This window comes from Phaseolus vulgaris, chromosome 2 (assembly GCF_051622355.1).
Source record: "Phaseolus vulgaris cultivar YP4 chromosome 2, ASM5162235v1, whole genome shotgun sequence".
Taxonomy (NCBI): Eukaryota; Viridiplantae; Streptophyta; class Magnoliopsida; order Fabales; family Fabaceae; genus Phaseolus; species Phaseolus vulgaris.
Window position 1 is genome coordinate 41,737,368 of NC_143499.1, and position 27,665 is coordinate 41,765,032.

General features: G+C 28.4%; 2 protein-coding genes across 3 annotated transcripts; one reads left to right on the forward strand and one right to left on the reverse strand.

The window, feature by feature from the left end:
- The first annotated feature begins 16,961 nt into the window (after nucleotides 1–16,961).
- Nucleotides 16,962–21,310, forward strand: LOC137812155 (BTB/POZ domain protein, putative (DUF177)). 2 transcript variants are annotated; one of them, XM_090298865.1, is made up of 4 exons: nucleotides 16,962–17,176; nucleotides 17,367–17,936; nucleotides 20,136–20,206; nucleotides 20,520–21,310. In XM_090298865.1, the coding sequence occupies exons 2-3, from the start codon at nucleotides 17,395–17,397 to the stop codon at nucleotides 20,173–20,175; spliced, it is 582 nt and encodes a 193-aa protein (XP_090154991.1). In that variant the 5' UTR covers nucleotides 16,962–17,176; nucleotides 17,367–17,394; the 3' UTR covers nucleotides 20,176–20,206; nucleotides 20,520–21,310. The 2 variants fall into 2 exon arrangements, with proteins under 2 accessions (XP_090154991.1, XP_068470174.1); XM_068614073.2 differs by lacking the exon at nucleotides 20,136–20,206 and having other exon boundaries at nucleotides 17,055–17,176.
- A 4,374-nt stretch (nucleotides 21,311–25,684) lies between these two features.
- Nucleotides 25,685–26,834, reverse strand: LOC137812156 (uncharacterized). The gene has a single exon (XM_068614074.2). It carries the CDS (start codon nucleotides 26,640–26,642, stop codon nucleotides 25,890–25,892), a length of 753 nt encoding a protein of 250 aa, XP_068470175.1. The 5' UTR covers nucleotides 26,643–26,834; the 3' UTR covers nucleotides 25,685–25,889.
- Nucleotides 26,835–27,665: the final 831 nt, after the last annotated feature.

Below are 27,665 nucleotides of genomic sequence, written 5' to 3' on the forward strand. Positions count from 1 at the left end.
AATTGATTATTAAGTAAATAACTTAGTAATTATTAAGCATATAAACAAAATCTATAGTTCATTTCGAGAATTGATGAAATAAAACAAGATATTATTACAACAAAATTATTAAATAAAAACTAATTTTAAATATTAAAATAATTAGTTACTATTTAATTAAATTAAAAACAATTTTATAAAATTCAATTTTTGAGTTTCCTTCAAAGTATATATAACTCCATAAAATTCAGCAATCAAAGCAATCTGAACGTCAAGAAACGCAGAGAAAGCTCCAATAAACTTTCTCATACTCCCACGGAAAATACTTCCACAAGCGGCAATACTTGGATAATCCTTAGCAGTCCCATCAGTGTTAATTTTAACTCAGCCTGGTGAAGGAAACTCCCATCTAAAAGGAAGAGGACGTAAAACTTTACCAGTACGAGTGTTAATACCAAAAAACTTGAGCACATTGAAATCGAACATATCATTCTTCATTGAAGCTTTAGACGAATTACCCACTAGACAAGTTAAATATTTAATAACCAAAATAGTCCTAGAAACCTCAATCTTATCCTGAAAACGAACATAATTTCTCACACGCCATATCATTCAAATAGAAAAAGTTATCACAACTAGCTTAACCAATGGACTACGATCACTCTTAATAAAAGAAATAAGATCATTCTCATTAGAGAAATCATAAGTAGGAAAAATGTGTCGAACCCAAATCCAAATACGCAAAACATTAGCACATTCAAAAAATAAATGTTGAATAAATTCATCGTGTTTTTCGCAAAGCGTACACATAGAACAAATATGCAGACCTTTATTTTTTAATATGTTGATCTGTAGGAAGTCGCCCATGAAAAACTTTCCAAAAGACAAGAATTCTAAAAATATATTTATGTTTTTAGTATTTCCTTTTAATTATTTTATAATATTATTAGTTATTGAGTTTCTTAATATTTATTTCTATTATATATTTTTATCATATTTTAGATGAAAAATATAATAGCATGTATCATAGAAAAATAAATAATTTATAATTAATGAATATAATACATTTTTACCATAAAATTAACCTCCTTTTAATTGCATTAGTTAATTTGGTTTGTAATTGAGTAGATTTTTCTTAAACTCATACCACACCATTCAATTAAATATTATTGATTCATAATTTATTTTAACTTAAATTAAAATTAGGGATAACAAAGTGGGTTAGACTTGACGAATCGATCTCTCAATTCGTCATCATTTAGGCGGAACATGTCAATCTTTTTAATTCATCAAGCAATATGGGTCACAAGCAAGGTTAGTCCGTCAACTCGCCCTTATTTATTTTTGGCACATTTAAAAAAAAATTATGCTTCTGGAATTAAAAATAGTGGTAGTTAATATTTTATATGAAACTTTATTTACATTAATTTCTTTATACATCATTTGATTTATTGAAATATTATTGATATTTTTTTATTTCATTAAACATTAAACCTTCTTTTATTAAAATATTAAAATTTAATTCAATTTTTTTTCTTATATTTATATTGTCCAAATAACAATATCAATAACTACAACAAATAATTAAATAAAAAATAAATAAATAATTACAAAATAAAATTCACTTTTTATAAAAGACGGATCAATCCGCAGTCCACTGATCTTCCAACCACCTTATTACGAAATGATTTAACAATTTCAACTTATATAACATTTAACGAACTAAAATGGTATGTTGTCACCAGTATGTAAAATCAATGTAACTCACCATCATCATCTCGGAGACAAGGTTAAACAATAAGAGGGGCCAATAATTAAAAGCATCATCTAATTATGTAAATATATCAATCTAATATAAAATATTTATAACCTTCTTTTAAAAGTAATTTAGCAATATATATTAGAAAATATATTCACACATAACAATAATATATTTTAAGATTCACGACTCCACTCATTGGTGAAAGATATAGATCAATATTTAGTTGTCGTTTTGTACATACAAAACAAGAGACATCAAATATCTTTTTCTAGGTTCAAGATTGCACTTATTATTTCTCATGCTACCAACCAAGGCTTTTTATTGAATTTGTTTTTCAAGATTTACATAATAACATAACTAGATTGTGTAGTCAAGATTAGAAACATTTTGGAGTTTTCATAAACAATGAAAATAGAAACAAAAGTGAAATCAAGATACATAATTGTCTGTGCAATAAAGAGGATAATTGAATATTTTATTGAAATAAAATACTGAAATAATGATGATGATTAAAAGAAATAAAAGTGAGGGAGTGACATACATCCCATCAGTCCATGATCTAAGAATAGGATAGCATAGCATAGCATGTGCATGCTTTCCTTTAAAGGTAAATGATGGAATGCAGCTTGGATTCTGATCACAATCACAAATTTATAATCCAACAAACAAAATCTGTTCTCCATTAGCCAGATATTATTTCAACATTGTCCTACAAAATGCCCATCCTTCTACTATTTCCTATTTCCTACCAGATCTTATCGTATCTCATCAATGTCATGCCACTCAAACAATGAAGCTACTAGCTTCATCACTTAAATCATTTTCAGATTTTTTTTGGGTCATTTACTGTGCAAAGAGGCTCTCCTGACACAAATGGCTTGTCTGAGATGAAATTTGTGCAAAACTAGGAACTTCTGCTTTGGAATATCTAAAGCTATCAGGGCATCTAGGCATTTAATCAGTACTGAAATTCCTTCAATTTAGATCATATCAACTGCATGACGTATCTATCTTACTATTCAGAATGTTTGCATTTCACCATTAATTATTTGTTATTCTTACCGGATCATTCTCTCCAAGTGAAAGAATGTGGTGCTTTTGGGAAGTTCAACTTCAACTTTCGATGATTATTGATCTTCGTGTGATGTTGATGAACACTTAAAAGGTATCTGTAACGAAAAAATGAAAAAGTGATTCAAGAGGTCTAATTCTTAAATAAAAATCTTGTTTCCGCACACAATAATGTTAAAAATTGAGATTAAAAACAATTTAAATAAGATGTTCTTCCTTAATTATCAACGTGTCTTTTAAGTACAAACTTTGATAAAAACTAATTTTATATTGAAAACTTTAAAATTATTTTCTGTTTAATTTCTTTTTTTATAAATTTTTTTTATGTTAGGCATCATCATACTACTTGACATTCCTGCACACCTCAAATAACAACAATAATTTGTCATCACATAAAAAAAATATTATTAAAAAAAAAATATAGAAACTAGACCAAAACCCTATATTAACAAAAATGATACATAGGTAGACTATACCTATTAATAAAAAAGTCTAATAACAGACTAGACTAGATGAAAACCTATTATACCAATGAAAGGATTATCTTGAATAAATCCTAAATTAGATTTTTTGTCTAATTTATAGGTCAAAGAAGTGTAATTTTAATTGATGAGACACTAATTAATTAGTGTCAAATTTTTTTGTTTTCTTTTTAATAAGCATATTTTATTTGTGTATACATGTTTGTATTTTATTTTTTATCAATAAGAAAAAATAAATAAATGTGACATACTTAAAGGGTGATTAAACCCTTATACAAAATATAGAAACGAACACTTCATTCTCTGAATACATCAAACTCCACTTGAGAATTCCACTACCAACACTCGCAAAATCAAACAGCTAAGTCCTACCTCACCCAACTACCTCAAAAGCTAATTCCCCTAAAAAATCAAAACAAACACCAACCCATCATCCTAAACACCTTTTTTTTATCGAGAGCATACATATATATGGTTATAAACACTAATCAGATAAGAGAAAACTCACAGAAAACAACTTTAAAGAAATCCATGACCAAACCTTTAATTGTTCCAAGAAAAAAAATTCAAAATAGTCCACCACTCTGTCCTTAATGTTTTAGAAATATTTGTTTCCTTAATGTTTTAGAAATATTTGTTTTCATTTGTATGAACATTAGGATATATACTAATGAACTTGAACTGTTTTAGAATGGGGCACCAGTAATTTGGAAAAAGTCTGGGTGGGGGCTTTGGGGGAACATTTGTATCATAGAGGTGTGGGGAAGGAAATCATCTGCTACCAGTAGGTTTGTCCAAAGATGGTGATGGCTTTTTTTTTTTTTGTTTTTTTGGAAATCAGATTAAAACACAGGCCTAGGTGGGAAGTAGGTGGTTTAAGTTAATGTGTCTCAATTAATATGGCAATTTTTTCCTTCTGCATACTCTTTTTCTGCAGCTCCGTATTAATTCTAAAAAGCTGATTTTAATCTGTTTAAAAGTTTTAAATAATTTTAAATAAAATATAGTTTCACATCTTTAAATAATCTTAGTTACTCTTTGTTGTCTTATATTTTTTCCAACCTCATATCTCCTTTTCAATGGTAGCATTTTAGAGAACAGTTTCATCCTTTGAATGTGTATATGTAAGAGTTGGTGAAAAAATTTATTCAATGTTTCCTAATGTAACTTTTTTTTTTTTAGTTTTGTACTTATTTTTTGCATATTGTTAGATTTTTTTTCTGAGTTTTATGACTTCTAGAAAATAAAAAAAATAGAATGAAGATCACAACTAATAAAAATATCACAAACCTTATATCAATTAACAACATTCACTACTAGCCACTGCCACCACAAGCAACCATCATCACTTGAGAATGAAGAAAAAAAAACATACTTTTTACCATACTCACAAAGGTATTATTAAAATTAAAAAAAAAATATGAAAGTGAAAAAAGATTTTTTTATTAATATTTCTAAGTTTATTTATTATTTATTATTAATAAAAAATAAATAAATTAAAAGAGATATTTAATGTGCCAACCCTTATAAAATTTATCTATTCGTCTGGTTAATTATAAGGGTTGAACTCTTTTTTGCCGTTTAAAAAAAACTTGTCAACTTATCCTAAATTATTATTTTTCCAATGTTCAATTACCTTTTTATGACCTTTATTTTTTTATTGAAAGAACTACAGCTGGTGTACTTAATTTATTTTCATTCTCATACAATTTTTGTATAAATTTGTGCATTGATATCTGGTTAATTAACAGTGTATATACAAAGGTTAAATATTCAATAACAGGTAAGATAAAAAAAAAAAAATTGTCTCTTTCTTCTTCCTTCTCTTCTCTTTAAATAGTAACATTGTCTTCTAGTATTTTGAGCAGCAAGTTAATTTATTAAAATCTGGAATGTTTGAGTTAATGGATGCATTCAAAGTATAAGCAATGGCTGAAAAAAAAAAGAGTGATGTAAATGGAATTATCCGATATAGCAGATCTTTAAAAATTATCTTGTGAATACAGATTTTATGAGTACAAATAGAAATTTAACTATTTCCAACGAAGTTGTTTTAAGTATGGTTCATTGTTATAATTGATATACTTCCTTTATTTCTACCAATTTTGAATTATAGTGTAAAGGAAAATATATGTTTTTATTTTAGTCTTATAATAACGAAACAGATATATAATAATTAAACAGATATGTTCTTAAGTTGTGTATTTAAAAATAATTTACTTGATATTTTTTTTTAATTTTATATTTTTCACTTATGAGGGGTGAGGACTGGACTAGTACAGTAAGAGACTTGTCACATGTTAAAAATTATTTTGACTTAAAAGTATATTTGTGTATGGTGAATTACTCCTAATGGATGGACTGGTCCAAATTCACAGATTCTTTATTACTTTTTGTCACACATTTTTTCTATTAATAAGGAACATTGCTTTATACTAAATTAAGATTTACTTTAGTTACGATAGGCTAAAAAAGAATATTATAGCTACAAGTTGTAAGAATAACTGTTTTTATTAGAAAATTATTAATTATAATCTTTAAAAAATAAAGTTCTCAGTACTGAACATAATTGCTTTAATTTAGAATAAGGTTCGTTCATAAATTTTACGGGTCTAGGATGGAAAATTATATGAATGCACTTCATATGGAAAAATATATTAAAATATAAATATATTTTTATAAAAAAATACATATTTTAATTAAAAAAAACTTGTATGTCTTACCGAATTTAATAAATGATAAAGTTTTAACAAATTTTAAAAAGATATATTAATTTTTTTCTCTCTTATTAACTCTTATAATATATTTCATTCTATGTTTGTTAAATGTATAAATTGTAATATTGTCTTTTACCTACAAAACCAAAATATACAAATATATCATATAAACTGGTTTTTAAGCATTTCTATAAGCGAAATCATCATTAATAAAAAAAATAATAAAATAGTGAAAAATTTATTTAAGTATTTAAAAGAAAATAGATAACTTTATTTTTTAATGAAAAATATTTTTCATGACTTTTAATGTAAAAGAAGTTCCTTTACTTTAAATGTTAAAAAAAAGTGAAGAATACTTGTTTTGGAAAAATGAACGCTTAAGCATATGAATAAATTATAATTTACGATTAATTAATTAAAAATTTAAATTATCAAAGTATATATATATATATATATATTTTTTTTATTTATTTTTTTTTAAAACATCAAAATATCTTTTTGCCCATTGAGTTTTTCCATTATTTTTTACATAAACTATTAGTTACTTTGTGCTATTGATGAATATAAGACCACGTTTTTGTCTATATAGATATCTCTGCAATGTATAAGATTTATCTTTAATGTACGGGCAGAAATTAGGATGAATGTTGGCTTTTATTTCCCCTTTTGTAATTGATTTTCCTCACACTTTTATTAATAACCTTAGCTTAGATTATAGATATAGACTTACTTTAGATATTGTAAAAAAAAGAGATCTACTTTAGATTCGATGGGCAAAAAAGATTATAGCTATAATATAGCTATCGGGTCTTTTCTTTTAACTTATAATCTATAAAATCTTCTCAGTACGAAATTCCTTCAATTTAGACCATATCAAAGGTAATATTATATATATATATATATATATATATATATATATACTATTTATTTTGTTAAGCGTTGATTTTTTCCCACCTTCTTTATATTATGTTACTAAGTTAGGTTTACAAAATTTGGTCTCATATATCTTATTGGTCTCAACCATTTTTGGAGTTTAAGAATTTGCCTTGTAAAAAATATGAAATAAAATTGAACACAAACACCTTATTATTCACTCATAAGGGAAAAAAAAACTTCGACTTTAGCAACAGGATACGAATTAAATTACCCTAAATTCAACACTTATTTTTCCTCCTTAAAGAGAATTGATAAATATTTAAGAAAACTGTTGTAAAATAGCTTATGTAATAAAGGTTATAGTAAAAAATAGAGACAAACAAATATTTACTGTATGAATAACAAAGTCAGACATTATTTGAGTGAGTATAATGGTAATATAACTGAGACGAGAGATTAAATTGGTACTATTAATGTGAAAAATCAAAATCACACTTAAGTGAAACTACAACAGGTCTTAAGAATAGTATCTGAGCAACAAGAGTAATCATATTAAGAATTTGAGTAATTAAGATTTGTTTCACCATCTTCTTTACACCAATCAAAGAAGCTTCAAAAACAGAGGAGGGAATCCAAAGTCCAAAAGAACCAAACTCACAATGCACACGCATTAACTGTTGTTGCTCTATTGTCCAAAATCCTTCTGTTGTTTCTCTAGCAATTAGAGGCAACTGCATTGCATGTCCACCACATCTAGGCCACTTCTGATGCTAATGCTCCATCATCTGAACATATGTCATCAATATATTGGACTGAGTGACACCAGAATGTGACCATATACAAGAATTGGCTTCACTTACGAGGGCAAGCAAGTTATTCCAAGAAATTTTTGTCTTATTTGAGTTATTGCACCTTCATGAGCAATGTTTGGAAACTTCCAAGTTAACTTCTTATCAAATAGTTTACTTTGGCTTTGAGTGTAATAAGAAGGCCACCGTAATTAAAAGAAGTTGCATGATAAGTGAGTTAATGTTCTGGCAGTTCAAAATTGGGACCAAGCAAAGCTGAAGCAGCAATGTCAAAAGCACAAGTTGTTAGTGTTGTGAAGAGATTCCTCTGCTGCTAAGACCAATAAACACCCCTCTATATGTCATCTTCTGCTGCAGCCATCTATGCCTCATTCAAGTTTCAATCTCCAATGTGCTTTGCCAAATCATGAGCTTCAAGTAAGATTATTTAGTTCAAAGCTTGGTATCTGCTTCTCTCAATGAGCCGACACAAAGAACATGCCAAAGGTGACATTGTGTAGTATAAAAGTCTTCAGCATTGACAAATTTACGATTTTAATATATTTTTTTAAAATAATTAATGTTAGCAACTCAAATGCTCCCATCATTTCTAACCATTAACATGTTTGAAACATGTTGAAATCTACTTTTCCATTCAAACCAATAGATTTATCAACCAATCACATTATCAACACTTATAAATCTAAACAAAATAAGACAATATATTCTCAAAGAAAATAGAAACCAATTTTAGAAACTAAAAATAATTATTTGTTATAATGACTAAATTAGATACCATTTTTTTTATCAACAATAAACAATGAATAAATGTAGGTCACTTAAGGGGTGGTCCAACCCATATACAAATCACACAACCAATAACCTATTTCTCTCGACTCATCCATACCACACCTAAAAATCACTACTTAAACACCAACAAGAAAAGCCTACAAGACTCTCTCTTACTCCCAACAAAAACTCATGACATCATCTCCATACAGGTCGAATGGTCAATATACTAAGCATAGAAAGAAAAAATCGCATCCTGTGACTTGGAAGTAACCCAAGACCCCCATCTATAACACCCCCCATCAAATATTACTTTGTTTCTATGCTTCCAAATCTCGTTGACAACTGCGGTCCAAATCGCCCCCCAAACTACGATCCATTTTAGAGACTGAATAAATGTTTGGTTTCTATTATTATTAAATAGTTTCTAAATTGGTATCTAATTAGCAACTAAGGTTTTTGCTATTAATTTCAATAATTTACCATCAATATCATAATTAAGTAAATCATAATATTAATGTGAAACCTAAAAAACACTCATAAGTGAAGTCAAAAAGTTTTTAGAAAAAAATAATAACTAAATCTAGATCAAATTGTGATTAGTTTAAGATTGCTTATATTTAGTCACCTCCTAGTTCTTAGAATAATTGAGAAAATGATAAAAATGTGCTTGAAAAAGTCAGCGACAATGTAAAAAAATCTAGAGGAAAATAAATTATAAAAAAAATTGTGATTTTAGAAAAAACTACACATTTAAAGTTCGAATTTGTACCCTTATAATATAACTTCAAATTTTAACATTTATCATTTTAAAATCATCTCTTACGACACTTGATAAAAACAGGTTCTTACATGTATTATAAGCATCTTTTATGCATTCAATCTATTATTGATTGAAACAATTAATTATTTAAATTCTAATGGATTTCGAAATCCATTCAAGTGCAAATTGTCAACCATAATAATAATTGACTTAGTTTTGTGAAGCTTATTAAAAAATTATTTCAGTTTTCAAAAAATATTGTTTTAATACAATACTTTGTATCTTTTACGTTGAAATGTACTCTAAGATCTAAACTGATTTGTTAAACATGTTATTTTTTTAGAGAAAAGTATATTGATTTTAAATTATATTTTATAAGCTTGCTAGAGTTTTTTCTTTGTTTTTATTCTTTGGATTTAAGTCACATGATATCATTTTATTTATTTTCATTCATTAATAAGTTTACATGTAACATCTAAAATTGGGTGTGTTGTTCTTTTTGGAAGATTTTAAGGAAATATACGTTATTTTATTGAGTGTGTTATATGTAACTTTATTATTAAAAAAATTGTGTATGAAACTGAATATAAATTAAAAAAGAATTGAACTAGTATAAAAAAATTAGCTATTCTTATCCTTTATTTTTTATTTTATTTACATTTTGTAAGAAAATCATAATTATTTTTTAAAACAATAGTTATTTAAGTGATTTTTTAATATATGTATTGGAAGTGTTTGCTTTGGTGCAAGTAAATGTTTGGTCTTGGATTGTATTTAGACCTTTTGGCCTGTATGAAGATGATGTCATGAGGTTTTGTCGGGAATAAGAGGAAGTGTTATAGGCGTTTCTTGTCGGTTTTTTAAGTAGTGGTATTTTTATGTGTTGGCAGGGATGAGTCGTGAGGAATAGATTAAAGGTGGTTTGTTTTGTATAAGGGTTGAACCGTCTTTAGAGTGATTCATATTTATTCATTGTTTATTTCTAATAAAAATAAAAGTGATTTCATTAATTTTTTCATAAAGTAAACAATATTTTTACTGTTTTTTTATTAATAAAAAATAGTTGGAACACTTAAAAAATATTAACTCTTATATAAAAACAAATAGTACTTACAGAAATTGCATAAAAAATACAAAATACAGAGTATATGCAGAGTCCCAATTGTTGAATGCAGAATTATGCAGATTATATTCCCCAAATTGGCTCTCCAGCATATCAACTTTCTTAAAATTACGGTTGATACCCAAATCTGGCAGATGAAACATATGCAGCAATAATTCTTACTAGATTCTTACTGCTATCTAACCTCTTTTTCTTCTATATACACGTGTATATATATACATGAACGAGAGAATTGAAAACCAATTAACCCAATTTAATTCTCGCATTTTAATCCATCATAAAAGAGAGAACGGAGAACCAATTAACACAATGTATATACGCATTTTTAATCAATCAAAATAACAATACGAGTGAACATTTAAAAACAAATGATTTTGAATCAATGTTATATTAAATAGCAATACAAAATATAAAGATTAATGTATACGACAAAACATTCAATTATATTTTATGATATTCATTCAATAAAATTGTGTATTAATGAAAAATAATTTTAATGTACCTTGTGCATATAAAATCTTGAAAAAAATTTATATTATGATTCTTATAAATTATGAAGTCTAAAAATAATAATTCTTAAAAAAATTGTTTGGAATTATCAATGTTCTCAAAACATCTGTAGACCTTTAATAAAAGTTTTCACATTTAGCTTTAATAATATTTTATTAGAAATTTTATTTATTTAATAGGTTAAATAATAATCACAATATTTGGTAAAACAGTTAAAACAAAAAAATGAAATATTTGAAAAATACGATATAGCTATATTAGTTTAAAATTAATATTTAAGTGTTTGATAAAAAATATTTAGTATAATTATTAATAAATATATACACAAGTATGTGTATTTATAATACTAGTTTAATTAACTTCAAACTCTTGTAACTTTTATTTATAGATAAATTATTTCAATTACATTTTCTAAGTTTTAATTATTATATTTTTCATTTGAATTTGCCTATTAGTCTTACATTATATCTTAACATATTTTTAACAAAATTTTAAATAAATTAAATCAGTATATACTCTTTAGCAAATATCATACTTTTATATACTGATTAATATGTACCCGTTAAAAATGTTGGAAATATAATATTGCAATAAATATTGTAAGAAGAATAGAAAAAATATGTAAAAAAACGGCAACAAAGAAATTTATAAATGCGTAAAAAAAACATAAAAACTTAGAAACTTGACATTTTAAAATTTATATTTAAAGTAGCATATTAAAAAAACTATTAAATATTAATTATCAAATACTGTTACGAAATAAAATTTTAGCTTGTAAGAAAGTTAAAAATGACTAAAATATAATCACGATAAGCATAACATATTATTTTTACAATATAAAATTTTCTTTTAGGAGGATTAAATTGTCATCTCTTAAAAACATTTTCGTGACTCCAACAACAAGTTCTGTTATTTAAGCATGACCTTTAAGAAAAAGAGTCCACCATTTATGTGAAAATATCGTGTGTGGAAGCCGTGATAATTTTAACTAAAGATTATAAGAAATTAAAGTAAGCCGTGATAATTTTAACTAAAGATTATAAGAAATTAAAGTAATAAGGGAAAATGAGAATAATATCAAAAAAATTTAGGTGGAAAACCCCTTTAAATAGAGATAAAAAACCATTAGCCAGAGAGCAAAAAACTTTCACTATAATGGTACTGGGAGTACAATGAATTCCTCTTAGACTAATAGATAAATAGTCTAAAAAAAAATTCTCTCTATATGGGTTAAACACTTACACCCAAGAGAAGAAATAAATAGTATATGAAAAGAAAGAGAGGAAACAAGTTGTGTTGGTGTTTGTTGTGTTACATTGCATAAGGAAACCATTATATATAGCGGTTCTAGGAAACAACAATAATAAAAACAATTAATGGTAAGTAACATCCCTTTAATAACAATTAATTGTAAACGGTAAGTAACTTTTCAATAATTTTAATTAATTGTCAACGGTAAGTAACTTTCAAATTATGACAAGAAAATGCATTTATAATTCAAAGTGTAAATAATAAGCTGGGTTTTAAAAACACACTTACACTACAAGAATGGAAGAATAACTGTGTTTTGTTAGCATACGGAAGAAAATGAAAGAAAAGAAATAAAATAGGAAAGTGGAATAACTTTTATAAGTTATTTAATGAGAGAGGGAAAAAAATTGAAATAAATTTTTATTTAACTATGTAGAAATTAAAAAATATGTATTTAAAAATTACACAAATATAGCTAAATAATAAATGAGGTGTTATAATTAATATTTTTAAAAAAATATACTATAGAAATGACTAAAATTTACTATATATTAGGCTTGAAACTTTAAATTACTCACTTCGGCCACGAAAAGCATTTTGTTTTTCCTGTTTTATTTACAAAGTAACAAAAAACATTTTCCCAACTTTGGTTTGTTTAACAAAAATAATTAAGAGAAAAAAAACGTAAAATAATTATTTAATGTTTGATAGAAGATTAAAAGTATATTTATAAAATAACATAAATACCTCTATAGATATAAAAAGGAAAAGTATAGAAAAATATTACATAAAAATTCAAGACAAATTAAAATTTTAAAAGAAAGATATTAATTTGTCTTGGATTTTTATGTATGATTATTTATACGATAATATTATTTATTTGCGGTTATACTAGTAGAAAAAACAAGTTAAGAAAAAAGTAAAAAATAATCATGAAAAATGTTACAATATTAATAAAATTATTATTTTATATTTTATATTTGAAATAAAATAATATTTTTATAAACTAATAATTTCCTTTATGGTTTCATAATGATGAAAGAATATATTACAGGAATTTTGTCATCATTTAATTATTTATTATTTTATTTTTGTATACGTGATAAATGCTGTAAGTGTAAAGTATACAAACCTTTTACTTTATTATTTTTTATTTTCTGGAAGTTGGAGAAATTTTATAATGAGTGTCTTTGTTCATATTCCTCACAATCATACAGTTATACAAGTACCTAATCTGTGTTTGATTCTGTTGCTTTTTAAAATAATATTATCAATTTATTAAATTTATCATTATTGTTAATAATTTTTTAAATTCTTTAGTTATTGTTTATCAATGAAAACACACATATTCGTAATATTTAACAGGGTTAAATAAGAAAAAAAATTAATGTCTCATAAAAACTATAAAATGTTTTATAAAAATGACTATCAATTTCTTCTCCATTATTCTCTCCATTCCTTTTGATATGTATTCTAAGATTATTTTACAGAAAAAAATAAATACAATAAATTTTCTTGATTCTAATAAAATAGTTGAATAATATCCTATTTCACCCATTTCTTTCTCCATTTAGCATCATAAATACATGTGTAAAATATTTAAAAATTATTATAAGACCTAAAAGTGTAATAGAAATATGTTATTGAAACAACTAAAGAGAGAAATGAAAAGAAACATTTTGTTTCCAAAATGGAGGATGTTAAAAGGAAATGGACGGAGTATGTCTTATATTAAAATTAGAAGGAGTGATTTTAATAATGATTTAAAAAGTTAATATAATGTATATAAATGTAAATATAATATTTTAAAAATAATTAAAGAGAACTAGTGTAGAAATAAATAAAAAATGAAAGAAAAATAACTTGAACAAATTAAAAAAAAAAAGTGAAAATGAAGCATTAATTAATTTGAGTGAGGAGGGGAGCAACACATGAACATAATTAATAGAGACAGTTGAAATTCATGCATGTCATTAAGAAAAACATTACATGGAGATACTGAACAGAAGAAGGGTGAGAGCATACATTAATTACTAAGCCGTTATCCCTCATTATCATACTCATACTCAAACCAGTGAAGTTACCCAGAAACCATTACCATCGAGGACAAGTGAGAAGTGAGAATTTCACTATGCAAGAAAATGGTGATCCAACACATACTTACATACGTAGTAGTAGCATGGTATTAGGTAGTTTGTTTTCACCTTACAAAGTGATTTCATCTGACAATGCACTCACAGCAACTGCATAGGCCCATGACTTGAGATGTTTTTTCATTGCCACAGCATCATCAAGCGGAGGCATCTTAGATTGCTGCTGAACATCAAGCATCTCATGCTGTTTGTATGACTCCTCCTCAAGCTTATCAAACCACAAATCAACCCTTCCATCGACCACATTGCTGCTTCCTAACTTGTTCCACTTCCTTCTTTTTCTCTTCTCTCTCTTGTTTCTTTCCCTGCTAGGTGCTACCGTGCCCACTTCTGCCGAAATCCCACCGAATTTGTGACAACGAGGGGTCAAAGTCTCCACATTTCGAGGCTCATCTTGCTGATTCAAAGGGAGTGGGGTAAAGGGTTTCTGCAAATCTCTCTCGGGGGATTCTTTGGCGTGGATTGAAGCTGCAATGTGATCAATGAAAGGGGCTACAGGGTGATGAGTGCAGGCAAAAATGTTAGTGTAGAACCAGAGAGAGTCAAGAGTTTGTGCAACCCGTGAACCATCCATGACTACTGTATGAGCAGAAATGTGAACAGGGCCAAGAGCATGCAACATGTGAACTGGTTTATGCAGTAAACGAGGAAGCTTGTTGAATAATAAATGCGGGAGTTTTATATTCTTCTGCAGAGTTCAAATTTGGAAGTGCACTATTTCAGAATGCCAAAAGAATGAGGAGTGCAACATTGTCGTTACGTGTTTTTTAAGAGGACCAAAATGCCCTTGTGTCTGAGCTGTGTTTGGGAAGAATTCATGCTCAAGGCGTTACATTAGATGCACTTTCCTTATCAAACAGATCATTGTCCAAAATGAGCTTGGTTTACCCCAAAATATCTACTGTTTCTGTATTGTTTTCAACCATATAACATGAGTTTATATAATGACAAAAAAGTCTATGCACAGTGTAAAAATTCATCAGTACTCAACCTGTAGAAAAACCAACTTCGTTTTATCAGATTTTTATTACAACTACTTCAAATTCTTATATACATAATTTCTGATTAATTAATAATACAATAGTGTTTATATTATATATATAATAACTTACTTCTCCTTTATCTTACTATTTTGTCTCTATTTGTCTAGTTGTATAATAATATATAGGTCTCCATAAATATTTTGTATATTATAAATAACTTAATATTCACAATATAAAATAGTTTAATCGTAAATCGATATTAATGGGACTTGTCCGTAAGTCTCTAAAAAAAAAAAAGAGTTAGAGGCAACAAAATATTATTAAGAGATTATTACTTCAAGAAGTTTAATGCACCATTATATATATATATATATATATATATATATATATGTGTGTGTGTGTGTGGTTAATCCATCAGAAGCAATATTTTACGTAATATTCAACTTTTTTTTTTTTAGAAATAGTGGTTTTAAAAAACAAATGCTAGAAATTTTAATTATTTAGTCATTTTAAAAATATCTTTTCTATAACTCCTTTTCTTTATATATTTTTTTAAGTTTTTGAAATTGTTTGTCCTTTTTTAATTGATCCTCTAGTTAGGAGGCAGTTTTATCAAAATTTAATTTCAAGTGAGTTTGTTCTTTGTTCTTAGGATTTTACGGATTTTACAAATTCAATCGGTTTGAGAAAGTTGGTGTCTCAAATTATTCTAGTTTCTTATTCGTGTTTTTGTTGGCGAAGTAGGGTAGTTTAAAGTTTTAAGATATATCTGTCCCACTGATAGCAACTACTATGAGCTTGAGTCTGAAGTTAATGCGAGTAAAAATAAAAAGAAAAAACAGTTGAATATTTGAAAAACTTTGTTTATGTAAAAAAAATAAAAATAAAATAAGAGTCCACACATTTTTCAGAAGGCAATTTCTCCCTCCACCATATCAATTTCAGCATGCACCCAATCATCTTTAGAAAATGACAAAAATACTCCTCCTAAATGACGAAAATAACCTTACACAAAAATGGGAAAAATTATTTTTGAAACTTTTATCTGAAATATTTTGGATTTCAATTTTCTGAACATATTTTTAAATTCTGAAATTAGCATGTATTTTTTTTATTTCTCAATTATAATTATTATTTTGAATTTTTTAATTTGGAATAAGGGTAGTCTTGGAAATTTAAAAAATTAATATGGTGGAGGTTAAAATTGATATGGTTCAGGAAGAATTTGCCTCAATTACAATTGTATGCCCAAGCCCAAAGTTAGATTCAATAATATTTTATTACTTGTAGTGACAATAAATTTTCTATAAATTTTATCTTCATAAAATATATTTGGTACAAGGTTAATATTAAAATTAAAACAATTCTAGTAGTTAAAATTTACAATTTTTTTTAAAAATTTCTTGTAGATAATTTTTAAAAAAAAAGTTTCTTTGCACAAATGAGAGAAACTTGTAATAAAACGCAACATAGTTAAATATGTTACGTGATATAATCAATAAATGAATAATAATAATAATAAAATTTAAAAAATAAAATACTATGATTTTTTTAAATTTTTTTATACTTTTATTCAATGAAAAAATGTTAGTTATCATTTTTTTCATTTATTTTTTTAGGATAATGGTTTTTTTTACCCCTCATGCTCTAGCCTACACCTCACTAAATATTAATATTTTACTTTTTAAAATTTTGAAAATTATGTTAACATTTTACACTTTGCTCATATTTTTATTAATTTTTTTATTACAAATATTAATTAATCTATTTCAATTCCCTTCTGTTTTAATTTTGTTTTTCTTCCTCTCCCTCTTGTTCTCTATCAATTAGAGACTCCCATGCAAATACATTTTATCTTCTTCTTTCCTTCCCACTCTCACCATTGAAACCACTATTCCCTCTATCCTTCTCTCATCTTCTCAACCCTCTGTAAGTCCTCTCTCTCACTCTCTCACTTTTTATCTTATTTTTCATGTAGGAATTCATGCTTCATCTTTATTTTACTTCCACCTTTCTCTTTTATGGTAGTTGTTTGGGTTTCACTGGGAATATGTGGTTCTCTTTACCCTGTTACACATTTCCTATACATACAATTCCTAATCAAATTTTTATGGTTTAGGTCTACCCTCATCACTGAAACCTGAAAAATGTCTCTTGTAATCCCCTCATCCTCTGCAGCCCCTTTGCATTTTTCTAAATTGGAGATTAACAATTTGAGTTCCCACCAAAAATTTGCCTCTAATTCCTTCATCCCTTTTCATCGTGAAGTGGGTTTCTGTTGTAAAACAAGGCGTATTGGGGTCCACGTGAGAAATGAACCAAATGTTCTTCATAAGTATACAGTTAGGTCTAAGGGGTATGATTTTGAGTCGATTGACAACGAGTCCTTGGGTTTCGATGACGATGAAGTTGATACGGGGTCGCCTTGGGAAGGTGCTGTTGTATACAAGAGAAATGCGTCAATTTTACATTTGGAATACTGCACTACCTTGGAGAGATTAGGTCTAGCAAAACTTTCAACCGATGTCTCAAAAACTAGAGCTGCTGCTATGGGTTTGCGTGTTACCAAAGCTGTGAGAGAATTTCCAAATGGCACTCCTGTTCAGATATCCATAGATGTGACCAGGAAGAAGAAAAAACTGAGGCTTGATGGGATCATTAAAACTGTCATCACTCTTCTTTGCAATAGGTACTCCCTTCAATTCATGACATTGCCTACTTTCAAGTGCTTTTGCTATTTTGTTTTTATCATTTCTTAGTTTTGCATTTTTCTTGATTTTACTTTGCTTCATCTTTATTTTGACAATGATTAATACTTCAGGTCTCACAAGTTAAACAGTAAAATCTTTATGACGGAGTATATTTTTGCATTACAGTAATTATTGTCTAGATGATCATTTATGCATTATTTTCAAATTTGCTTTGGATGTCACTCCATCTAATGTACCATATCAATGAATAAGGCAGGTGTAGATTAACCCTCAACACCTGATTCTAGTCTTAGGATTAGATGTTGACCTACTCTCCTCTACCTTCCCTTTTCTTTAGATTAGTTAAGCCCAAAACTATATCGGAACTTTGCTCAACAGGAATAGTTAAGTTGCCTTTTGCCTTTTGTCTCAAGATGAGGAATAGCTCGCAACTTTTTTAATGATGAAAAAATAATCATTCATCAATTCTTGCTGGAAGATCCTCCTTAGTTATAAAAGCCATTCAGAACAAAACCCTGCCGACTAGCAGGAAATTTGTCTCCATAATGAGATTTTTTCATAAAGTTAGGAACAACTTGATATTACAATGGTGGCATTAACATCTTTCATTTTTATTTGGTTTGAATTTTAAATTCTAAGAATTAGAATTGTGAAATTGCTTGTATATTTTTTTTATTCTCTCTCTGTTTTCTCTTGTACTCATGTATGATCCAGTTACCATGAAGGCTGAACTGTTGATGGCATGAAGGTTTATGTATGTGATATGAGAAAATATTATTTTTTCGATCAATTTAGATTGCAGTTCCAGCATTCTAATGGAACTGGATCAGAAACGGAAGGAAGACAAAATTCCTTTGTTGATTGAGTGTATCCCTAAAGAATTCCCTTGATAAATTTAAGAGACAGGCCTTTTCCTAGTCTCAATGTATTTCACCAAGTGACAAACTCTTCTTATCAACTCCTTTTCCTATCTACAGAGGCAGCTACTAGTTTGCTAGCATAAACTTACCCTCGATAATCCTATTCAGTTGCAGGCCCATTCCCCTTCTTTCTTGCATAACCCCTTTGTATTTCTTTGACTAACTAACCCTGTTGCCCTACTAAATAATTACTAACACACCTAACTGGTTGATCTATTGATACTTTGCCCCTGAACATTCACGTTGTCGTTGTCCTCAAGGTTAACAATATATAGTTGCAAGAAGATAAAATTCTATTTAACTGAGAGCATAAAACATGATACGATTATCAGTTCACCAAATTAATGAAATTACTCTTAATACCTCTCCACTTGTCTGAATTACTTTGATCCCTCTTGGTCTATTGTAACTACATAAGAAATTAAGGAAGACAAGTATGCTGTTTTAACAGGGAGGATATATTTTGTTGTTATATAAGTTAAGGGAGGTTTTGTATAGGGTAAAAGAAGGGAGATGTTACAATTGAAATTATGTTAAACATTAGGAAGTGAGTGTAATTCGCCCCTATTTTATTGTGGTATGCGGTGGAGTGAAGTGCAGAGATCTTACTGAGGCAAATGCAGAAGTTTCAATGAACTAATGGATTTAACGTTGCAGACTTTGCTGGCATGGATACTAGTCATCAACTTACTCTTCACACTGTTCAAAACTGATGATGCTCATTTGTGCGTCATTTTTTAAATTGGATGGTCATACGTTAAACATCCTCAACGTGGAAGCATTAAATCCTCAAGTTGATTTGTTTCTAACTTCCATTCCACTTTCTCCTTCACTGAATCAAAACAGATGCTTTCACTGAAATATAACTGCACTCAACTTGAATTTGAACTTGGCTTATAACTTCTTGCTCTCCCTTCTATTCTCTTGATTGAACCGTACTATTATCTACAATGAACTACTGGTACATCTGCTTCCAGGATGTAGTGTTACTATATTGATATGCTTTAGCTCAAAACCTTCTATATTTCCAATTCGACAAAAATGCTTTACTTTCAATGTTAACACCCCTTCTTTCATACCAAAAGTTGTAAATGTATAATTGTTGTTGATATTCTTTCGACAATAGGTTGACCTCTGTCTGTCACCTAATTGTGATGTGCTATGACTGGCTTGTTTTTTGAAGAACAATTGCTTGTTACGTAGTTGTATTGCATTATTCATCTCAATTTATTAAATCTCACACCAATGCTCCATTAGGTGCAACATGGAAGATTCTTGGGTAGCTGAAGTAACATGATATCTCATAAGTTTACAGTAGCTGCTAACAGGTTAATTCCTTTAGCTGTTGGATGCCACTCATCGCAAGTACCATTTTATATTGCGTTCACCTGACTTAGTTATCGAATATCTTTCTGGATAATAATTTTAATGTTTCATCCATATATGAGGTATTAAATAGTGTAAATATAGAACTTTCATTCAAGGACTTGTTGAACAAACCAAAATGTAGGCCAGAAAAAATTGTTTGTCATGTTCATGTGAAAATAAAAAAAATGATACCGAGTGTTCCCCTGTCATGTTCAATAATGCATTACTTCCACAACGTAGAATTTCTTATTTCGATGTGATTTTCTATTGAAGGTGTTGCATGCCATCTGCTGAGAGCATATTCTCTGAGTTCTCTCTTTTACTCACTGAGGAACCCATTGAAGAACCTGAGACTATTGATATGGGTGTTATTTTTGGGGAAGACAAACTTACTACCTCTGGAAACGGTGGTCAGGATGATGACGAGGATGCACTTATTGATTTGGAGGATCAACTATATTTTCCTTCACAAGAGAAGCAAATTGACATTTCAAAGAACATAAGGGACAGGGTGCATCTTGAGATTACCATGAATTCAGTATGTGATCCTGGGTGTAAAGGCATGTGCTTGAAATGTGGTCAAAACTTTAACACTGGCAATTGCATGTGTAGCAATGAGGAAGTAAAAGAAAAAAGCTATGGCCCGCTTGGAAATTTAAAAGAGAAGATGCAGTTGTAACACTTAAGAAGTTCATGCAGGATTTGCTCAAAAGGCTGTATCATATGGGTTTTTGATGTTCTGACATTCTTAAGAGCCTACCAAGGGTTCTTGAATCCATGGTCATACAGGGCATGGATGATAGATGTTATAGATATATCCATAGTGCATTTTTAGTAGCAGCTACGCCTCAAAACCTGTCTCTGGTATGCTTCTTTCCATTTGTATTAGCATTGTCTAAATATGCATTTCTTGGATTTTACTAGGATAGTCCTGATCTGCAAAATTAGAAGAGGGTTGCAGTGATTTGCGTATTAATTTTGTCATCTTTTTCTGATGTCAACTCTTTTATACTTTTAATTTCAAAACATATTTAACAGAGTTTGATATTTTGAATTTTTTGTAATACACTCTTTAATATAATTTCAAAACATGGTGCCATGGAAATCTTAAAGGAATTAAAGTTAAATAGGCAAGTAACAAAGGTGACACACGTTTTTAAAAAGAAAAAGTGAAATTATGCTCATGTTATGTGTGTGGAGAGATTTATCTGCAGCTTTCCTTTTTAGATGCGTACTTAAATTTTGCAGACACAAGACTCATGAAAATAAAGAATGTGCAAAATGAAGGGAAACTAATCAATAGTGGCCATGCCGCAGGTAACAGTGGAAGAAGTAATCATTACCAAGAGTCAAGTACTTTTATTAAAATGATATATTTTATTATATTAAACCAATTACATAGCATCCATAGAATTAAAAAAGGCATATGCATGACAATACAATTTGGATATAAAAGGATTAATGTTCGAGTTTAAAAGAGACAAATTCATATTCTTTTTAAACTAATTTCCATTTATTTTATCAGATTCAGATAAATCAACACTAAGTACTTTATATTATTTACAATTTTAATTTACTTACATATTTGAAAATATTAATTTGATGCTCATAATTTAAATTTTATATCTTGTTCTCTTAAATAAAATGTTCTATCGCTGACTTTATTAATATAATTTCACATTAAACTTACATAATTTATATTCTTTATGAATATGTTAACTTTCAGTTTTATTCCTTTTAAAATTTAAGTTTTTATTTATGTTTCTTATATAGTTACAAAATTAAACACTTTAAACCTATTAACACACATTTCATATCTTATAATATATTAAAAGTTCATTCAATACATGCTTATATGTAACCCATCAATAGAAAATACTTTTCAATATAATAATACTTTTTAATTATATAGTACATTTTAATTTGAAAAATAGACATAAAATAAAACAATAATTATAAATTATTTGTTAAAATATTATATAATAATGTACAAATTATATTTGGAACCCCTATTTTTCTTGTGAGAATTGTTTTCATTATCCACTAAAATACATGCGTTTCTACGTATATGTATTGAAATTGAGTTATAAGTGAATTAAGATTAAATGTTTGTAAATATGGTGCATTGTACTTCGAGAGAACTCAACATTAAATATAAATAAACTAAAATGTGGGTTTAATTTGTAGAAAATTAATTAAAAATTGAATTATGGTAATCGTGTGAATGTGACAGTTTCTCTAAAGAGTTAAAAAGAATATTTCTAATATTAATACTTATTGAAGGATAAAACAAACACACTAAATAATTATATCAAACAGAGATATATCTATTATATATTGCTATAAATATGCTTGAATTGCTTTTTATGTACACACCATATTAATTTGAAAAAAGTTCCTGTAATTAATGTAGAGATGGGTTCATTTAATTTTATTCTACATTGTTAGTATATTATAGTTATCTTATATTATATAAAAAAATGCATTAAATATATCATGCGAAAAAAATTAATGATCACATTTCATTTTTTGTAAGTTGACGTATTTATGTTATTTTACACGTACGTATATTTATTTATGTTACTTTTCTTCAACCAAATAAAAAGAATTTTTTTCCTCTATTTTCTCTCTCTACCAAATAATGTACTTAGAAAAATGTGACAAACATCTTGATATTCATTTAAAATTTAAATCAACAATTGGATACTTGCCTAAAGTTGTTGGAAAATATGCCTATGAAGTATATTTGAAGATCTCACATTTACTAGATATTAAGATATTTTATAATTTATAAATGAATGCAAATCTCGTCTTATAAACCAGTTGTATGAGGTTGAGTTAGATTTAAAAGTTCACTTCTTAATATGGTATCAGAGTCATTTTAAACTTATCTTAGCAATAGTTTGTTGAACTGATCAAGTCACTCATTATTGGACTATTATCGAACCACTCATAATATATAGTCTCATACTTCACTCTCGGCGTGAGGGGGTGTGTTGGAGATCCTACATCGATTAGAGATGAAAATATTTCATTGTATATAAGTGGGTGCAAATCTTACCCCATAAACCAGTTTTATGGGGTTGAGTTAGACTTAAAGTCCACTCCATAATATGTTATCAAAGTCATTTCGAGTTTATCCTAACGAGTGTTTGTTGGCCTTATCAGGCCACCCGCTATCAGGTGTGAGCGGGTGTGTTGGAGATCTCACATAAAGTGGGTGCAACCCTTCATTTCATGAGCCTGATTTTATGGGTAGAGTTAAACTTAAAGTCAACTTCGTAATATTTTTTTTTTCAGACTCCCCTTTAATCCAAATAAAGTCTTTATATCCTAGACTTTCATTCTCTTACATTTGACAATAGTAATTTTGTAAGATGTCTAGCAAAAGATGTTTACAAAATGTAGTTGCTTTAGTACTTCAAGATGTTTATGTGATCATGAAAGTTGTTTAAAAAAGAATCAATTGCTTAGATAAACAACTCTTGCATAGAAAAGAAGAAGCATTACCTTGTTTGTAAAAGCAATCATTACCCGCAAAGACCATAACACTTATGAAGTAACATGCAAACCAACACATACGGAGAAGAAGAACATATCAAAGCATGAAAGTTGAAAAAGTAATCATAATTGTAGAATTTTAGTTACGGTTTTCAGATGTTGTACTTGGTAAAGAAACAAACATAAAAGGACAATGTTCACGTGTTAGACCGTTAGATACATATGTCACTCTTCTCTATGATTAAAGATGAAAAGAACAGAAACACAAGCAAATAAACCTGACATGCCACACTATTTTTAAATCATAATATGATAAAGTATAACAGAGGACGAGTTATTATAAGGGACAAAACAAAAACAAAATCACCTAATATAAGATTTTTTCTAAATTTTGCATTCTTCATCCATCAATCAGACACTTTCCACGTGCATATCTTCTTAAAATATATATATATATATATATATATATATAATCTAATGACAATCACACTACAAAAAAATGTTATAAAAAAAAAAAAGTTTCCTCAAATTGAGCACAAAAATAAATATCAAATATTGTGTTCACAATCAAGATCTTTTAACTCATACTAAAAATTATTAAAATAATAAGTTAACATCTAGAATAAGAACAAAAAGTAGATATAATAAAAAAAATTAAGTGGCAAAATAATATTAAGTCTATAATAGGGACATAAAGTAGAGCCAAATAAAAAATTAAGTTGCAGAATGATATTGCATCGAGAATGGAGACACTAAGTGAATGTAAGTTAATATTTTACTATATTTAGCATAAATCTAAGTGACACTAATATTTGTTTTTCAAATAGTGTCCCTAATAGCGACAATTTACTCATATTTATTTTCTCACATAGTATCCTCAACAACGATGCTAAGTTTAATTATTGTTGGAGATCCCACATTATCTAGAGATTATGACATTTCATAGTATATAAGTAGGTGCAAACCTTATCTTATAAGACTGTTTTATGAGGTTGAATTAAACTTAAAGTTCACTTCTTAATATGCTATCAGAGTCATTTCAAGTGACCCGGTCACCTGTTATCGATCCGTTATCGGACCACCCATAATATATAGTCCACCCATAAGTGAGTCCAAATCTCACCTTATAGGTCAGTTTTAAGTTAGACTTAGAGTTCACTTCTTAATAATTATTTAATTTTATATCCATTTTAGTGTCTCTCAAACTTACACTATAAATAATATATTTTTTTTATGTAGGATTAATCAACACTACCTTATAAATTTGTGTGCCATTAAAGATTATCTCTAATGAATAACCACTGAATGATTAACTTCCATTTTTATTGGGATGTTATATAGTCTCATCTAACTTATCTCTCTTTTTATTCTTTGCTTCGCTCTTTTGGTAATTTTACTATCATTAGGCTTTGCCAACTTTGGTGAAATAAATCATCCAATTCAATCCTGAAAAAAAAGCCTGCATTGATATAAAGTAATATATACAAGAATTTAAGAAAAAAGAATTAGTTATTCTTTAGATTGGGTCTATGGTTGTTTTAGATAGTAGAACAGGTTTTGCGATATATTTGGGTTGTTGAGGGAATAAAGCATCGTCAGTGCAGTGCATCGTCTGCACAAAAACTGTGATACACAGGATTTTACTTATCAATGCAAAGGGAGAGATAAAAAAGTGTTTATGATATTTAAAATGCTGCTACTCTCTTTAGTTGGCGATTGTGGTTCAGCCAATTAGCGCGTAATTATGAACCCAATTCATCATTCAGTTATGTAAAACTCTATTTTCTAAGTTTGGTACCTACCAGTTACATTGTCAAATCCTTACCGAAACAAGCAAGGCAAAATCATAGTTTATTAATAACTAACCCAACTTATAAAAAGTTGAAATATTCAGACCTGACATGAGTTTCACAACAAAATTTATCAAGGACCTACAGATTGTGCCAATAAATCTGAAATGCTGAATGAAATTTCTCTCTTTTGGTATAAGAATACAGGTAACCATAAATATGTGGAATGCCAAATTCCAGAAAAAGAAGAAGAAGGAATAATTACATACAAAAATGGAGAAAAGAATAAGAAAAATGTGTATATAAAACAGAAAGAAAAAAAAAAAAACTTGGATTATGAACAACTGCATCATCATCTGACAGTGGAAGCAACTGTGTGTGCCCACCATCTGAGACTATCTTTCATGTCAGTTTCGTTGTTCAAAGCAGGTATTTTCCAATTCATCAAGGGGTTCTCTCTTTTTCTCCTACCATATTCCTGAACCTCCCATGCTTCAGAAAGGTAAGGCCTTGGGACATTTAACTCATTACAATCTCCTTCTTCCTCTTCCTTCTTCCCTAGCCTTTGCAGCCCAGGAATAATTGAAGCTAAGCTTGTGTTTTTATCCTCCTCTGAGAAAACAAAACCCAGATCCATGAACCCTTTTAGCTCCTCAAATTCAAGGTCTGACAAACTCTTGCTATCCCTCCTCTTCCTAGTTCTATTGCCTGAAATTTTGCAACTTTTTTTGTTCTTGGGACACAACACCTCATGGTAACTAATCTGTGTTGGACTCTCACCTTCCGAGTCAGTGACTTCTTTCCCTGAGAGAATGGTTTGGAGCTTTGGCGGGAGAAGAAGTACAGAGTCCGGAGAAAGAGAATCATGGTTGAATCTCGTGCTTGTCATGGATTGGTCACTCATGGATCTGGTGTGGCTGGTTCGGATCAAGGGAAGCTTTGGTTCTAATTCTTCTTCCTCTTCTTCTTCTTGTTCTTCTTTTTTCTCATAATCTAGATTTTCTATACCACTTGTAATTGGTGTTTCAGGGCTGGAATTTTCCTTCAAAATGTTAACCTCAAACCAGCAAGAATGAAAGAGCTTCAGAACAGCCTCGGTTTCCATGGCGGCTGTGGAGGAAATGAGAAGGGAAAATAACCTCTGTTAATTGCGTGTTGGAGGAAGTGATTTACCTAGTCCATGTGGCCAGCTAGAATATATATACACCAAACTCCATGACCATATTGCCCTTCATGTTACCCTCTAATTGCAATAGTTTATAACCAATTGTTTACACGTTTTGAATTAAGTTGGTTGAGGCATTTCTTTTTCATTGCATGTGTGATATAACTTTGTTGGAATATTATTTTTTATTTTGACGAGTGAAAAGTATTGTATTCCGTGACAAGGGAAATGTGTTCGGAATTAGGTGGTTCTACGAAGAAGTAAAAGGAAGGGTTGATTGAGATGGAACAGTGAATTATGAATGCTACTAGATAAAGCTCGATACAAGGTTGGGGATTTTCAAAATGTGACATCAGGTTACTTATGAACTACTCATGTTTATCTTATTATCTCTAGATTCTGACATTTTACTGGTTTTCTTCTCTCTTGTTTGAAGATTACAAGTAGAATTGGTGCCTCTAACTGCAACAATTATTGTTAGTTGCTTCCATATTACACCAACTTAATTGTCTATGTCACAGGATGCCATTTGCTTTTATTTTGTATGTTTTTCTCATTTTTTTTTACAGTTTTTACTGTTGTTCCCCAAACATGTTAACTCTTGTGAACTTTTGAACACAAGGTTCTGATTTTTATATTTTAAATTGGTAAGTTTAGTCTTTTAACTTTTAAAAATATATGAATTTAATGTTGTTTTCATAATAAAATTTATATATTTTTTAAAGTTTGAATTATCGATTTAAATATATAGCAATTTAAACTAAATTTTAACAAATATAGAAGGATTAAAACACATCTGTGGATATTTTGTATAATTAGCAGGTTTAGAAGGAGCAGAAGGAATTTAACTTCAAAATATAGTAAATAATTTGTTATAAGTTAAGCTACGTACACGTGGTTTTTTCTTTTTTATGCATAACATACACGAGACCAATATAAAAAAAGCTTTTAGATTATGACAAA

What these genes read in the sequence shown, in the direction of transcription:
- LOC137812155 (XM_068614073.2), top strand. Translation starts at nt 17,395, where the DNA reads ATGTCTCTTGTAATCCCCTCATCCTCTGCAGCCCCTTTGCATTTTTCT. An exon ending in ATCACTCTTCTTTGCAATAG is followed by an intron (nt 17,937 to 20,519) that starts GTACTCCCTTCA and finishes TTTCTATTGAAG; the next exon opens with GTGTTGCATGCCATCTGCTG.
- LOC137812156 (XM_068614074.2), bottom strand. Translation starts at nt 26,642, where the DNA reads ATGGAAACCGAGGCTGTTCTGAAGCTCTTTCATTCTTGCTGGTTTGAG.